This window comes from Buceros rhinoceros, unplaced genomic scaffold (assembly GCF_000710305.1).
Source record: "Buceros rhinoceros silvestris isolate BGI_N320 unplaced genomic scaffold, ASM71030v1 scaffold5964, whole genome shotgun sequence".
Classification (NCBI taxonomy): domain Eukaryota; kingdom Metazoa; phylum Chordata; class Aves; order Bucerotiformes; family Bucerotidae; genus Buceros; species Buceros rhinoceros.
Window position 1 is genome coordinate 1 of NW_010409919.1, and position 15,533 is coordinate 15,533.

General features: G+C 37.2%; 1 protein-coding gene across 1 annotated transcript; it reads left to right on the forward strand.

Annotated features, from left to right (window-relative positions):
* The first annotated feature begins 4,052 nt into the window (after positions 1 to 4,052).
* MOK (MOK protein kinase) lies at positions 4,053 to 14,057 on the forward strand. The gene is given in 7 exon segments (XM_010135393.1): positions 4,053 to 4,086; positions 4,323 to 4,437; positions 6,146 to 6,250; positions 7,708 to 7,778; positions 11,681 to 11,744; positions 13,332 to 13,452; positions 13,857 to 14,057. Coding segments are annotated over 7 exon segments (711 nt in total).
* Positions 14,058 to 15,533: the final 1,476 nt, after the last annotated feature.

The following is a 15,533-nucleotide window of genomic DNA, read 5'->3' on the forward strand; positions in this document are numbered from 1 at the left end:
GGTCGGGAGGGGGCCCGGCCGCAATCCCGCTCGCCCCGAGACCTACAGACGAGCCCAGGATGAACAGTAAGGGGGTGCGGGGGAAAGCAGCGGGCCCTGATCGGCGTGGAGGCCGCGGGCAGACGGCCCTTTGAGAGGGTTTGCCGTGTGTGCCGGCGCCTCTGAGGAGGCCGGCGATCACCGGCGACCCTGGCCCGAGGGGACCAGCATTCCGGGCTGCGCGGGGAGCATCCGGGCTGAGGCGGTGGTGGGTGTGTTTGTAGGCCCTGGGAACCGCCGTCAGTGCAGCCCGCTGCCGGCTCCTAGACCTCTCTACCGAGACTGCACAAGTAAACGCTGGTCTCTCTGCATGCCAGTCCTCCTCTTCAGCAGGGCGCCAATAAATCTCCCACTCCCGTGAAGCAGTTTGCTGTCTCCTGGTCTCTCAGAGTACTTTCTCAGAAATTGCTATGTTTTCTCATTCTTTCTCTGCAAGCCTTTCCTTCCAGTACTTAGCATCCTTCTCCAGATCATCCCATCTCACATCCTACGCGTTTGGCATGTTTCTGAATGCAATAATTATGTGCCATGGCCTTGTGACTGTGGCTGAAGCTGAACTTCATGTTGCTTTCTTCATTTTTTTTATTATTTCCCTCTTCTCACGTGCATTAACGTCATATGTAAATGTCATGGCTTTTTCTTCCTCAGCATCTCTGCAACAAAATACCTGCTTTAGGTTTTTATAATGTCCTGTTTTGACTGTTGTAGTGCTGTATTTTCTATCAATTTGCATTGAATTCTTTAATTCCAAATGATGAATAGTTTTCTTTGCTCTCTAGTTACAGTAATATAGGTGTAGTCTTTGAATCCCATCACTTGCCCATAATTTTAATTTACATTGTTCTTAATTTCTTGAGTCCTGTAGCCTCTTGCACGTTAAACTGCCCTTCTGAATTATTTCCCCTCTGTCATTCTCATGGCCACTTGATTGGTGTAAGACTAGTTCAGATTGTTACAACTTATTCTTAACAAATAACTTCTGCCATATCTTTTGTACTTGTTTTGTTGATTTGTGTGGAATTTCAGTCAATATTCCTAACCTTTATCTGCCTTTTCACTAACTATTCTAAGGCTTAACATCAGTGTGTGCTGAAACAGAGGGGAGCAAACAGGTTAAGTAATATCTAGCTTGTTATAGATACTAATTGGCAATTAGGTTTTCTTTATTCTTTAATGTTATAAGCAAGTGTAATTAAAATACTGTTTATTTAATTTTATCCTCAAAGCTTTCAGTATTAAAATGATGAGAACATTTTTAACGTTACTGTCATTCTTCATCATTGAGTACCACAAATTCAGGTAAATTTGTTTTGGTTTGTAAGCTATGTGGCGTTGAAGTGGCTTTTCAAGAACCTCCAGAAATCTTGGCTTGTGGACAAGATGTTTTACTACAAATGCAAAATTTGTAGTAAATTGTTAGTACATTTGAAGTCTAATTTTTATTTCTTCTTATTCTATATAAACCTTTATGTTATCTTCTTACAATGTCTGAGTTCCCTTCAGCTTCTCATTACACAATAACTAACTTGTCACATTCTCATTTTCTCCCTAGAAGAAAAGTTCTCTCATCTTCAGTGACCTGTTGAGAGTTTACACATTGATTTTATGCATGAAAGGGACATTTCAAATAATGCAGTTTTCATTCCTGATTCTGCACTTTATTCAATCACCTGAAATTATTCAGGTCTTTGCTGTCATTCTTTTCACTGGATGGCTCTCTCAAGGGCCACGTTAAAGCCTCAGTTGTTTGTTATGTCTGGGTTTTTGTTCTGTACCTATAGCGCTCTATTGTAAAAAAATGAAATAACCACCCTTACACATTTATGCAAAAAAAAAATATTTAGTGCTGTAAGACTGCTTTAAGGTGTGTAAAGAATTAATTCTTCTTACACTATTAGAATTCTTCAGTTTAAAACTTATAAAAAAATCAGATGATTTTGAGCTCACCACTGTCATCTGAACTTCTCTTGTAAGAGCAAAATACATACACAAAATATAAACAAAAAGAAATTACATAAACTATCTGACTCCTTTATATATCTAAAAATATTTTTCATGTGTACAATAATGCTTCCCTGTGTTTCTCTAAAAGTACTTCAATTCATTAACACCTCTGGCTGGTATACTGTAGACAGTAAGATCTTATTTTCAGATCGTATTCTTTGATTTTTTTTTTTTTTTATAATGCCAAAGAATCAATTACTTGCTTTTAAGAAAATAAAAATCAGGGATTGCTATTAGAATCAAAGAGTAGGTCTCATATAGCTAATTTTTTTTATCTGCCTTGGGTATTTTTTGCCACAGGGACTGTCTCTGACGTGGTGTGAACATACAACATAGAGCCAGCGTGTATCTGAGTGAATGGAGAGTATCAGTTGCTACCAAAAAAACCCATTGACACTTCTTTGGAATTCTGTAAGAGCTGCGTTTAAGTATTCTGAATTTACAATCTCTATCTTATAATTAGCTGTTTAGATAGGAAATGAAAACTTAAAGTGGGGGTAGAGAGCATGGTGCAAAGTGTGATTTCTGCTGACAAAGCATGTTACTTGTTCAGTCGTGTTGCTTAGTGAACACCGAAGGCTAGGGATCATCTTGCTTAAAGCACTAATTGAGCAGTCATCAAATAACAGCTACATGAATTAAACAGTCTCACGGTCTCATCTCTGTTAGAGATTGCTTCCTTTACCCATAGTGATTTTCAAATTCTGTTTCTGCTTTTAAAATAGTTCTATATGTAAACTGGCTGTATAGAGCTCATTAGATGGTGTAATTGATTTTTAATTACTCTGCTTTTTCCTATTTTTAAAATTTAGATGGCCTAATTAGTTAGTTTCTGATCCAGCATGATGGATAATGATCAGAAAACCTAAGCAGCAGGTGAGAAATTTAGAAGAGCAACTGACAGTTCTCACAGAAGTGCTGCTACCGTATGGAGAAAGTAGAAACCTTCCCCTCACAAATTCCCTAATTTAAATATGAGCATTTGGATCACAAGGAAAGGAAGGACTTTTTTTTTTCTGACAGGAGTTAAAAAACATATCTAGAACACAAACATATCTTGGACACAAAGAGCAGCTGGCATGAAATGGCCCACATCTGTGCTAGTAAATTATCTTCTAAAACAAGGCAGTAGGACAAAAAATGTTTGAGCAATGACCTTAGAAGGAGTCCTCCCATCAGACTGGGAAGGTGCCTACAAGAGTGGTGCTTGTCACAGGCCAAATCCATGCCAGGGACTGTTGTCACAGTAACTAACACAGGCAGTTATGCCTCACTGAATTTACTGCTATCAGCATAGATTAAGACTCCTGCAGTTATCCTGATTCCCATAAAGGACTGAATATGATAAAAGAGGTTTCCTGCTCTGCCTCCCTCAAAATGACTGGTTTCTGAAATAATAAAGACTGTATCAAAAGCAACAGCAGCATAAAATTAACCAGAATTGGGGTTTGCTGAGATGAAATTACTGGAAGAATTATCAAGGGTAGAATTGGTAGGTGCTAAAAATAAAGTGAAACAGGAGGACAAAGTAGGTGAAGGGAACTATGCAGTGGGATTGGTAAGGAACAGTTAATCACAAAGCTGAAGGAGAACAAAGGAGGAAAGAAAAGAAATGTCAATTCTAAAGGAAATTAGGAAAAGACTCAGAACTGAATATAAATAAAGCTTTCTTCATAGCCCTTATGTCATCTGCTTCATCTCTTAAAATCCCACAGAATTAGAATTGACTGATTTTCACATCCTTTTGTTCGATGTTTCATTATTAAAGCTAAGTGTTATTTTTGGCCTAATGCAAAACTCTGAATTTAATATGGGAATAAAGCTTTAAAATCAGCAATTACTTTGCTTAAAAAAAGCTAAACCAAACAAAAAATACCCAACCCAATACAAAAAAAAACCCAAAAAACCTAAAAAACCAGAAAACCCACCAAAACCCCTAAGTTGGAAGAAAGACAAGACACTCTTGCTTTTCAAGATAAATTTCTGTTTTCAGTACAATGTAAACAAAGATGGGGGTTTTGGTGAAAGATACAATAAGTTCAGGTATGAGTTGCTAATGCGCTGCAGATGAAGAAGGGTATAAAGTTCTGTGTGCAGAGGCATCGTGTCTCTGAGCAAGGATGTAGTAGTTTATTGTCTAAGATATATATAAATATCCTAAGTGTTTAACCAAAAAACCCTTTTATTTAGAATTTAACAAATCAAGTATGGCTTGATATGCAGTCTTCATCCAATTTCTATTTTAAACATACTGAAACAGTATTTTTTTGTTGTTTTAGACTATAAACCAGTTGGTAAGGTAGGAGAGGGAACATTTTATCACGCTCTGAAGGCACCGACTCTTAGGGATGGAAAGTGCTATGCATGTAACCACAGGAAGCCACATTTTGAAAGGTATGCATAATCAACAATAGTACTACGGAAAATCTTACTTAAATTTGGTGAGGAAATGTGAAATTGAGACTAAGTTTTTGGAATACACATGTATTAAAAAGGTTTGCATGTAGTACAGAAGCGGATCTCTGCTGCTGATTAGGCAGGGCATTCCCATTTGGCATTGGGGTTATGTTGTTGAGTACTCTGATGTCATCCACTGTACTAAGTGCTGCCTGGCTGCTGGGTTGAGAGTGGAATGAGAACAGTGAAGCCTAAATAGTTGATTTCTGCTTTTCCAAATGCATTGAATATACTTGTGCTGTTTTTCTTTGTGCTGTAAATTATAATAGAAGAAGGAAATGGGTCAGTCTTCCCCTTGGACAATACTTTTTTTCAGTCTTACTTTAAATACTGTTTTAATGCAAGTTAAAAACACTTAGTCCATGTATAGCGTTAATTCTGCTTCATATTTGCATTTATATTCAATTACATCCATCAGCAAGATGCTATGTGGTATCAGAATAGTGCTTTTTATCAGTTAGGAAAACAGAGGGAAGGGCTATATGGAAGTAGGCATAGGCTCGACATTCTGCTCCAAACAGTTAAAGCGTCAAATGATGCCTTTTGGGTCACTGACTTTGTACTCTCAGATAAATATATTGAGTTCCTAGTGAACTCAGTGGGAGTGACACATTTGTACATAGAAAGTGAAATGGGACATTATGCTCTTAGGTGAGATTTCACAATGTAACTCAGAGCATCAAAGCCTGTAAGGTTAAAAAGGGAAGAGAGAACTCAAATACCTTCGAGTAATGTGGCTTCTGATTGTCTCATGTCTGTTGGTCTGTTTATACGTTACCTACAACTGACCAAATTGTCCAATTTATGATCAAAAGAGGTTTTAAACTGACTGCTTAACGGATTCAAGACGGAATACAATTCAGTGTAGGGCATAACAAGTAGACTTTTTTATTCACGTGGCACATTTAAAACACCTTTTAGGTCTGTAACCCTTTGATAAATTGACTGGTAAATTTTTTTTATGAACTCTTAGCAACAGATAACAGTGTTTTAAACAGAACCTGCCTGTACAAGGTATTTCTCCTAGTTTCATATTGGAAAATATTGTTTTGGTGTTTAGCTTTAATTCTGACTGTGAAAAGGAGTATGTGTCCTGTTCTGATCCATTAAATAGCGTGCAAGGCTCTTTGTTTCCTCCTTCCTCCCCAGAGTTTCTGTAGCATGTAGTTTTGTTGTTTATTATAGTCTAGGAGTGCAACATAATAATTAAACAATAGTTGAATAGTATCTATTTTTCATGTAAGCAGTTACCATTAAAACTTAATTTTTAATTTTAAAATTGGTAAGATGGTCACTTTCAGCATCAGGCAGAGCAACAGCTGGAATGTGTGATATAGCAGCGCAGAATAAACAGTATCCTACATACTCTTACGCCACACAGAATTCCTCCCAGATAGCTCCTTGGCAAGGTAACTGATGTCTGGAGCACAGTACATTACTGCTTATCTTCCTCGGGTGAGTCTGGCTTCCAGGCTGCAACAAGAAATAAAGCCAATAAAGCAGGCAAAAAATTTATCAGGTCCTGCACTTGAAAGTTCAGTTACAGACTCAAGTGGAGTAGATTCTGACAGTCTCATGGCAGGGAGACAATTACAATGTAGTCCCTGATTGCAGGTCAGTCTTCCTCTTTTTAATTCAAGTTCAGTATGGAACAAGTGAATAATCTGAGAGAAATACAAGCGTTAAGGAGTCTGAGTCTGTACCCCAATATCCTTTTGTTACATGAAGTAACAAAAAAACCCCAAAATCTGTCAAATTCTGAAGTCTTCTTCATGCCTGTTTTATTAAGAAAATCTGAGATAGCTCTCACTTTCTCTGGCTCTATTGCAGCAGACCAAAAATATTTGAACATCAGTATTAAAATTACAGACTAGATATATTTTAAGCATAACTAAACTTCATATCATAGTACGTAATACTTGCTGCTGATTTCAACCCATGTCCCATATCCAGGGAGTGCTTTAACTGCACAACTTTGTCTCTACTGAAGACGGTATTTTGGTTAGGCACACTCAGAGCTTATCTGCTGGAATAGGCTCTAGCACTTCAAGGCTCTTGGTTTGACTTGTCAGTTTGAACTAGGGAATCCAAGCAAACTATTCGGCAGTATCATTTCATAGGCAACTTTACAGACACCCTTTTGCGAATAATAGAAGTTTAGACCTCTGAATTAGGCAGCAGCTGAGCTATGAGTTTGGAAAGAGATGAATCAGTGATGAAGCTGGGTCCCTGGGCTTCTTCAGGCGCTCAGGTGTCTTCTGGGGACATGTTATGTCTCACAAAGAGGTCAGATTTTATGACAGCATTTATCCATTACTGTGCGATACACTTCATCGATACGCAACAGCAGACATACACTTCATCGTTCAAATACCTGACACACAACTTGTTGACTGCTCTAAAATCCTTTTTGTTGCTCTTCAGGCTGTCTTATTCCTCTGCTCAAGACTCTGGTGCTGTACTGCTATTGACAGGCCCGTTTTCTATGAATAATATGAAAAGCTGGTAATCGTGTCAGCAGTTTGGCTTTCTGGAATTCTCTGCTTCAGCTGCCATGTTGTAACAATGTGTAATGCAGATGGCCAGCCGGCTCGCCCAGCTCTTTCACAGTCTGTCTGCAAACTGTACCCTCAACCTTTTACTCTCTGGGTTAATGGAACATGGCAGAGGGGATGTTCTTTAATGCAGTTATCTTAAAAACTGAAGACCCAAAGATGTCTGCCTCTGCAGGGCAGTGAAATGGAAAATAAAGTGTCACATGAGTTACTGTATCGTGATAATACTTAAAACTGCTGTTGTCTGCAAAGCACAGATTCCAGTCAGATACACATTTCCATGAATACAATACTCCTGGTGACCTAACTTGAAAGTATTTTCATATATGGTGTAGTGGCCTTCCTATCTTTTACTGTAAGGTTGTATCAGTTAATTTACTGGAAATTTCTTAATACTGAGCAGTGTGATATGCCCAGGAAACATGCCTTCAGATAACTTCATGGAGTAAATCAGTTACCTTTTGCAACGGACGCTTTCAATAGTATAAACTAAAACTATGATACTTCAGACCCTAAGTTGAAGAACTTCTGTTAGAAAGCATCAATTAAAAATGAAAATGTCCATTTTAATACTGGTTAAACCAAGTACTTTTTTCTATGCCGTGTACAAATCACCATTTCTAGCTTAAAGTCTCCTTATTTGTTCCTTCAGTGATAAAAAAGCTGGCTCCCTTTCACCGATATGTGAACTTATGGACGTGAATAATTGTGAGCTGATAAAAGGTATGTGGCATATGGTTAAGACACCCCCCACCCCCCTTCTTGTATAGATCACAAAGTGGAATTAATTATTTTTGACATGGTTGCTCACCATTGCATATTATAAAATTCATAGGGAAATTTTATGCCATCCTGCTTTACTCTTTATTTCTTTCCAGTGCAGTATACCCACTGGATGCATGCAGAAAGTTTCTAGTCAAACTTTACATGAAAACAGGGGAAAAACCTTGACTGCAAAGCACAAAATAATTGCTTTATGTGACAAAAAGAACAGCTTAAATAGGTTCTTTGTTAGGGCAGGACTGTAATGATATAACAAGAAAATTATTCCCATTTGTTTCAGAAATAACTGAATCAATGAATAATGATTTACAGGCTTTATAGTTAGTAAAAATGCCTTTTACCACATTCTCTCTATAAAATAACATTGTTCCCTGAAACCTCCTATATTTAAAAATTCTGGCACTGTTTGTCAGAGTGGATGGGAGACCATAAAGCTTAAGGAAGAGTTCCCACAGACAAAATTAGAAGAAAAGCTGCTTTGAAACCAGATCTCGTATAGACATTAAAGGAGTTGGATGCAGCAAATGAAGGGGCACTTAATTATAATTCAACATCAAAAGAGGGGTTTTTTTTCTGAATAATTAAAAATTTGTCATGTCTTAACAGTTGGGAGATTCATCTAAATCACTGAGCATGCAACTGTCATTCAGTATAATAGACGTTAGGTTAGTGACACTGAATATTCAGATTTCTAACAAAAGGAGTAACCCTGTTCCTGCCTAGATAAGAATTTGAGGTTAAAACAGAGTTTGCTGATCAGTGAAGCAGACAAGAGTATTTGCTGGGTTTAATAAGACGTTTTTCCAGGATAAATTTGTTACGTCGTAAAGTCAGAGTAATAGCATGTAGGAAGGAGTCCTCGTTGGATAGTAAACAAGTCCTGTGCATTAAAAGCAATCCTGCATCTTCTCTTTCCAGGAAAGATGCTGTACTTCAGCTAAGAAAAATCAGGTTCATTCTTTAACTGCCTTTTGTTTACCTCAGAGTATTTGGTTACATTTCTCATGTTTCTCTCATTCTTTTCATGTGAAAAAACTTGCTATATTAAGCACTGTATGCAAACGGAGTTTAGTCTGATAGTTTTAGTATGTTCTGCTCTATTTTTTTTTATTATTATTTTAAAATACAGTTTTTATCAAATTCAGGTTTTCCACAAGAACATTGTTCTCCTGCCACTTAGTTTTAAAAACTTTCTTTTTTATGGCATGATGATTCAAATCAAAATGAAATCTGTGTTGAATTGTCATCTGAAATGCTATAGTTAGAGGTTATCTAAACATTTAATCTGGGTCTGCCTGAACTTCTATAAATTGCTGGTTCTTCTTTAAAGTCTGGATTTTGTTTGTGGATTGTTTTCCATGATACAATATCTTTTTTCCACCTTGTGCAAGGTGGCGGCACGTGATGGGGAGCTTGACAAATCATAGAATAAAATGGGAAAATGAACAACAGATTCCTATGGAGATTATGATAAATTTTAAATAAGTATCTTGATATTTTTAAGTGTTAAATTATTTCATTTGTGTAAAGTGTTTTGCATTTTTCAGAAGTTAATTTTGGAGTTTCAACTCCAAAATTGTGGAGTTGAAATATGTCAACACCACAGTTTCCTATGGGACAGAAACAGTTTTTTATTTGTTTTCTCCCCCATACAACTCTACTTGTGGCTTACTGCAAAGTCAAGAAATGTAACACATGGCAGTCATTTCAAACAATAAATATGGCAAAAATTCCAAGTAATTAAACTGGAAAATTAATCTGAGTTCTGAGCCAGAACACTTACCAACTGAGGATATCTAGATAACAATGGCAAGTAGAAGGAGCTCCTTTTGCATTTTCAGCGTTGTGATTTGAAGGAGTGCATTACTACTTTGTAGAAAAATCATGTTCGTTAGTGATGCTCTGTCACACAACAGTTTTCAGAGTGTGCAAAAGTAGTTGCATTTCAGATATTATGTAGACTGTTGTAAATTTATACAGTGTAGAGTAATGGGAATGCTTGTGATTTTCTGACTACTCTGTATCCTGCAAAATTAAGGTTGATATAGGTGCAGAACAACCTCAAAAGCTTTATATTAGAAGAACTTAGAGGCAAGTGGGGTTTGTGCAAAATTTTGTAATGAAGAAAAGTTTGAAGCAGGGGTTAATTTCTAATTTAAGACGGTGTATGGAAACTTGTAACTAGGGGAACAGTTCTCTGAAATGCTACTAATGTGGCAAGCTGATCCTTTTATTTTTTTCCTTAATAAACTGACAGATTCATGTTATTTCTATCAAGACAAGGGTATTTCTCTTTACACAAAGTCAAGATACTCTTGCTATGAACTCATAGTGCTATCACAAGTCATTTAATAAGTGAAAAACAGCTTCATTTCTTGTTTAATCAAGAACAGTTTGGTCATTTTAAGTTGTGAAAAAAATATGGCTCAGAGAGAGGTGGGGAAGATGCCTCAAGTAAAAGCAACTGTATCTTGAAGTGACACCACCTTATGGTTCACTTCATCATTACATACAACTAAGGTTTCTCTAATGATAAATGTGGAAGTAGAAGCGCATCTGGTCCAAATTCTATTAGTGACCCGTAATGAAAAATAAATTAGGCATGACTTCTTGTTATGAAGGCCTGATATTTTTTAGATACTAAAAGCTGGTTTGAATAGCTGCATTTTATAAAATGTTTTTTACTATAAATGACAAAAATCCTGATGTTGAAAACACCGTTTGTCTCTACTGGGGTAATACTACTGCAGTTCCCAATGTAAATGGTATTCTGTTTGAAGTGCTTTGTTACCTAATCCTGCTCAGTGGATTATGTGGCTGACTGGAGGAGTACTGTAATCGGCGAGGTCCGCTGGCTGCTTGGACTTGCAGCCTCAATGAGTTAGTGTCCTGATAATCTCCCTCCTCCTCCTCAGCCAATTACTCATAGTTCTGTCATCAGGCAGATCAGTACCTGCTTTGTTTTTCAAAAATGTGATCGTTTCTGCCTCCGTTGATGACATTGCAGTGTTACATAAAGGCATTACAGCAAGATTAAAAGGCCTTTGGGGCCTATAAAAGAAAAAAGCTGAGTAGTTACTGAATAGCTCTGAAAAATAGATAAATTTCATAACTGCCATTATTGCGCAATGGCAATAGCAAGCCAAACGACAAAGGTTAACCTTTAATTTGCAAGTCAAATGTGAATCATAGTCATTTAAGCATTGCAGTAATTGCAATGGATTGATACGGTTCTTGAACCTTAAGGACAGTTACTTTGTTTAGAGAGGAAAATGGAAGCTTAGAAGTGAAATATTGCAGGTCTGTTAAAACTTGGGGAAACAGATACTGCAGGAAAAACACGTCCTTGTAATCCTTTGGTAATCCCGGTGAGAGGAAAAGCAAAAAGCCTGGCCTTCCCTTCCTGGGCTCGCCTTTCCTCGTTCCCATTATTGTAACGGTTGTTTTACCATGGTGTAAGTATGGTCATTTTCTCTCATGAGCATTACTAACTATCCTCAATCTTGTTAATGCACTTGATGGTAAAATTTTTCCCTCTTTTTTTGACTTACTGTTCTGCAAAAACAGAAATTAGAGAAGACTCTCCCTCTGACTGATTTACTACTTTGGTTTATAATACAGTGTGTTTAAGACCCTTGTGCCAGGACCTTATGACCTGGAATATTTTGGAGTTGAATTCTGATGGAACTCTTCTGAAGGAAGAGTTCAGGAAAATCTGGATTAAAGTCCTTTAAATTTTTCGATGAAGATGAAACTATAACTCAAAAAAATTTGTCACTGGTCTTCAAGAAAAAAGGAAAAATAACCACCATGAGTATTTCTCCAATATCTTTGTGCCCTAGCAACAGCAGTAGTTCTTCTTTATTCTCCTCCCACACTGCTGTCTCTGATATGCAACCAGGAGTGGTAACATTTGCTTTGCTTCTTTCCTCCTCCTCCACATGGCAAGTGCAGCTGCTGCCATCACCATCACATTAGATGACAACCCGTATGCTTTGCCTGCTAACTTGTAGAAACAGTTCTACTTTGGTCAGAAAACTGTTAACAGAAAAATCCCAAATGTGGCAGTTCTCTTGCAAAGTAAATTGGGACCAAAAGATTTTAAAATGTCATGGTTTTCCATTTCAATTTGAATCAGGGTGGCTTTGAAGTTTGGCAAGAAAATTACACACTGCAAACTTACATTTTCTTAGGGCAAAAAACCTTAAAGATACTTCCTCGTAATTTTAGCTTAATGTAACAAATTTCATTCTTTGCAACCACTGCACATTTTCAGAGACCTGATAGATGTGTTCCGAGAGAAATGAGGGATGATTCTTGGAAATTACTAAATTAAAAAAGATACAGTCTTGCCAAGCTACAGGAAGTTACAGACAGATTTGTTTCTATTTAAGCGCATCTTGCAGTTTTTGCTGTTGAACATTTGTGTAAACCTTTATGCTTTACACCACATTGCATAAGAATTTCTAGTCTTTTATTCAGCCAGGCTTATCTTTCAAATTTTGTCTCCCTCTTTCTGTTCTTTTTAAATTATTGTTCCTGGATTACATTTTTGGTGGGCTGCAAAGTTTTTCTTCGCTATGTAATAGTTTCAAATTTGGAGACAAAACATTTTTGTAGTTCACTCAAAATCTGATCCCAGCTGCTTGTCTTTGATACAGCTGCACAAGGTGGATCAGATCTCTTTTCTCTCCTTCCCCTACTCAAAGCTTTATGAAGACATTCAGAGAAATATGCAGCCAGCTGTTCGATTGAATTTGCAAACAGTTGTTTCCTCTGTCTACAGAGGGCTGTGTGTTTTGCTTTCAAGAATCATATGCTGCTACTGAAGTGTTTCTTAAATTATACGCCCAATGAAATGTCCTGCTAATACAGAAAAAAGCAACATGTACAAGAAACAAATGTTAGTGGACCTAACTTGTTAAATCAGACTGCTCTATTGTGGTAACAATGTTTTCATGGATTCTATGCAAGTTTTAAATTAAGCTCAGGAATGCAGTTCAAATTGCTATCTTTCCAGTATTGCTGCTTGCAAAGAACCTGGGTGTTGGGAATGGAATGTTTCTTATCTATTTCTATGTGCATCCACAGCAATAGGGACTGCTTGACTCTGCTGTCTTAAAATGAGGAAAACATTTTGTCTTCTGGGATCTGCCACTTCACGAGAAGAAAACACAATCCCATATCCATTGCCTGTCACCAGGAGGGATGTTCTCTTTGCATATTTTACCCCAAACCTGTGAGGAGAGGGCAACTACACCATTGCATTTAACAACTCCAACAACTCTTTCCATCCAAACATGCAGTTGTATTGATCTGCTGTTCCCACGTTATCCTTCAGTTGTTGGTTGGTATTAAACTGTCCACAAATTAATAATTCTAAAATGTATCTTCCTTGTAAGTGAATTTTTTTTAACTAAAGTGGCGGCTTTGCCGCTGAAAACTAGTTTAATTTTGTCTTCTCTAGTGCTAATACCCTCTCTTACCTTGCAGTTTTCAGCCTCTCTTTCCTGTATCTAATGAGCTGGACCAAATTCCAAAAATCCATGATGTTATAGGCACTTCTGCTAACAAAACTCTCGACAAGTTCAAGCAGTAAGTATGCATTGCCATAGTTATTAATGTCTCTGTTTAAATATCCACAATATAACTGTAAAACTGTGTGCAATTTCTGCTGGGGAAGCCACCACAAAAATCTGGTTCTGCTGCAATGGCTGCTGAACAAAGAGCGGTACCTTCCATCCCTGCCAGAGGTGGTCATGTGTTCACGATCCTTGTAGGCAGAGCAGAGGAAATCTGAGCCTCTATCAATCTTATTTGGCCTTTTATTGGCACAGTATCTTTAAAGCCAATGACCTTACTTATTAGGAAAGAAAACACTTTTTTCCAAGTATTACTTACTTGTCCCTAATAAATGATTACTTAAATCAGATAAGATTTTTTTTTCAGTAAATTGTAATTCTCTCTGAATATGCATGAATAACTTGGTTGTTCTCACCTTGCTTAACACAGGTCAAGAATTTTATTGATTTCCCCTTTAAAAAAGGAAAACGAATACCTCCTTTTGTGCACAGTTTGTCTCCCAAAGGCTTCTGTCCCCTGAATGCAATGATAAAATACAATCCTGATGAAAGAATTGCTGCCCACCAACCATTACAGCACCCTTATTTTCAAGAACTCTGGCAAGTGACTTCAAACCACTTCAATCTTGATGACTAAAATTAAAAAGTCGGGGGAGTGCTGAGTGCTTATTACTTAAAGTGGACTGAAATGAAGTTTGCTTACAGTGCTAGTATTTAGCCTGCAATACAGGGAACATAATTCAGTCAACACAATTCTGTGCATTGAGTCCAGACTTCACCTACAGCACAACTAATGTGTTTATCTTTTTTTTTCTTTTTTCCACTAACTTTTTAGGGCAGCTGATCTACAAACTTTGGCCATGCATAAAAAATTAAGAGTACTAGGAAATACATCAGGGCAAGTAACTCTGCATTTGTGGCAAAGGAAAAACCAGGTTAAAACCAGGTAATATTTAAGTGGAAGAATTGTCAGCCCATTTAGATAAAGTAATTTGTGGCACTGAGCTTGTTAGCTAGAAACAAATGTTATACTTAAGCTGATTACTTGGTTTTATTCAGTCTGCCTAACCACTGATCTTTATTTGGTGTGATGCAGTTCCCCTCCTCCCCCTCAAGCCCTCAAACACTTGAGATAGAATTTAGAAGCTGATACCACATAATCCTTCAGTAGACTGTTGTCATACTTGCTATTACTTAAAGGGTCTGTTCCACTTTTTTATTACGTTAAATATCATAATCCTCTTTTTGCTGTTTGCCTTTGAGTTAGGAGTTTTACAGATGAAGCTGTAGCAGAGTCAGGAAGTTTGCTTCGCCTTTGCAGGCCTTCAGTCTACATTTTGAGCAAATAAAAAAAAAATTTTTAAACTTAATTATCCTGTATTTAGATAATATCTGGGAAATTCTTGAACTTGTATTTGATACTGGAAGTAAAAAAAATTAAATCTGATTAAAAATTCTGGCAAACTACAAGTTTGTTTATATTCAAGCTATGTGAAAAATATTGAATGTATTCTCGTAAGGGTTCACCATATCTGCAAGGTGAGACAAAAGTTAGTACTATGTGAAAAACTGTCAAATACAGGTTTGCCTCAAAAAAACAATTTACAGTAGCAAAAAAAAGTTACTTTTCTGCTGTGCATTTAACCTTGAAAGCAGGAAGTCTCCTTCCATAGGAGCAGCTGCTTTTTCTACCAGTTCAGTTCTGGGGTTAATCAATGTAGGATTTGTACTAAGTTCCTTCAGGAAAAATTGCAAGAAATATCAAGTGAGGCAGTCATTTAAAGAAAGAATTAGCTGAAGTAGTATTTGGCTGGGGGGGGTGGGGGTGTGTTTGTTTCTGACTATTTGGATTTAATTTTATTCCCTAAGATGTTCTCAGAAAGAAATTGAATCTTGTTTATTTAAAAGCGTTCTCTTAGGAAAGTCCAGGAAAAAACAACATGGACTCTCCTCGTGGAGAATTACCAAAATTAAACACATTTCTGGGGTAGCCAGATTGACTTCCTGTCCTCATCCCACTTCACATTCAGTATTCCAGGCTCCTAGGGAAAGTGGTGAAACCTCTATGTTACAGTCTGTTAGATTTACTGGATCAAATACCAAGGTATAGACT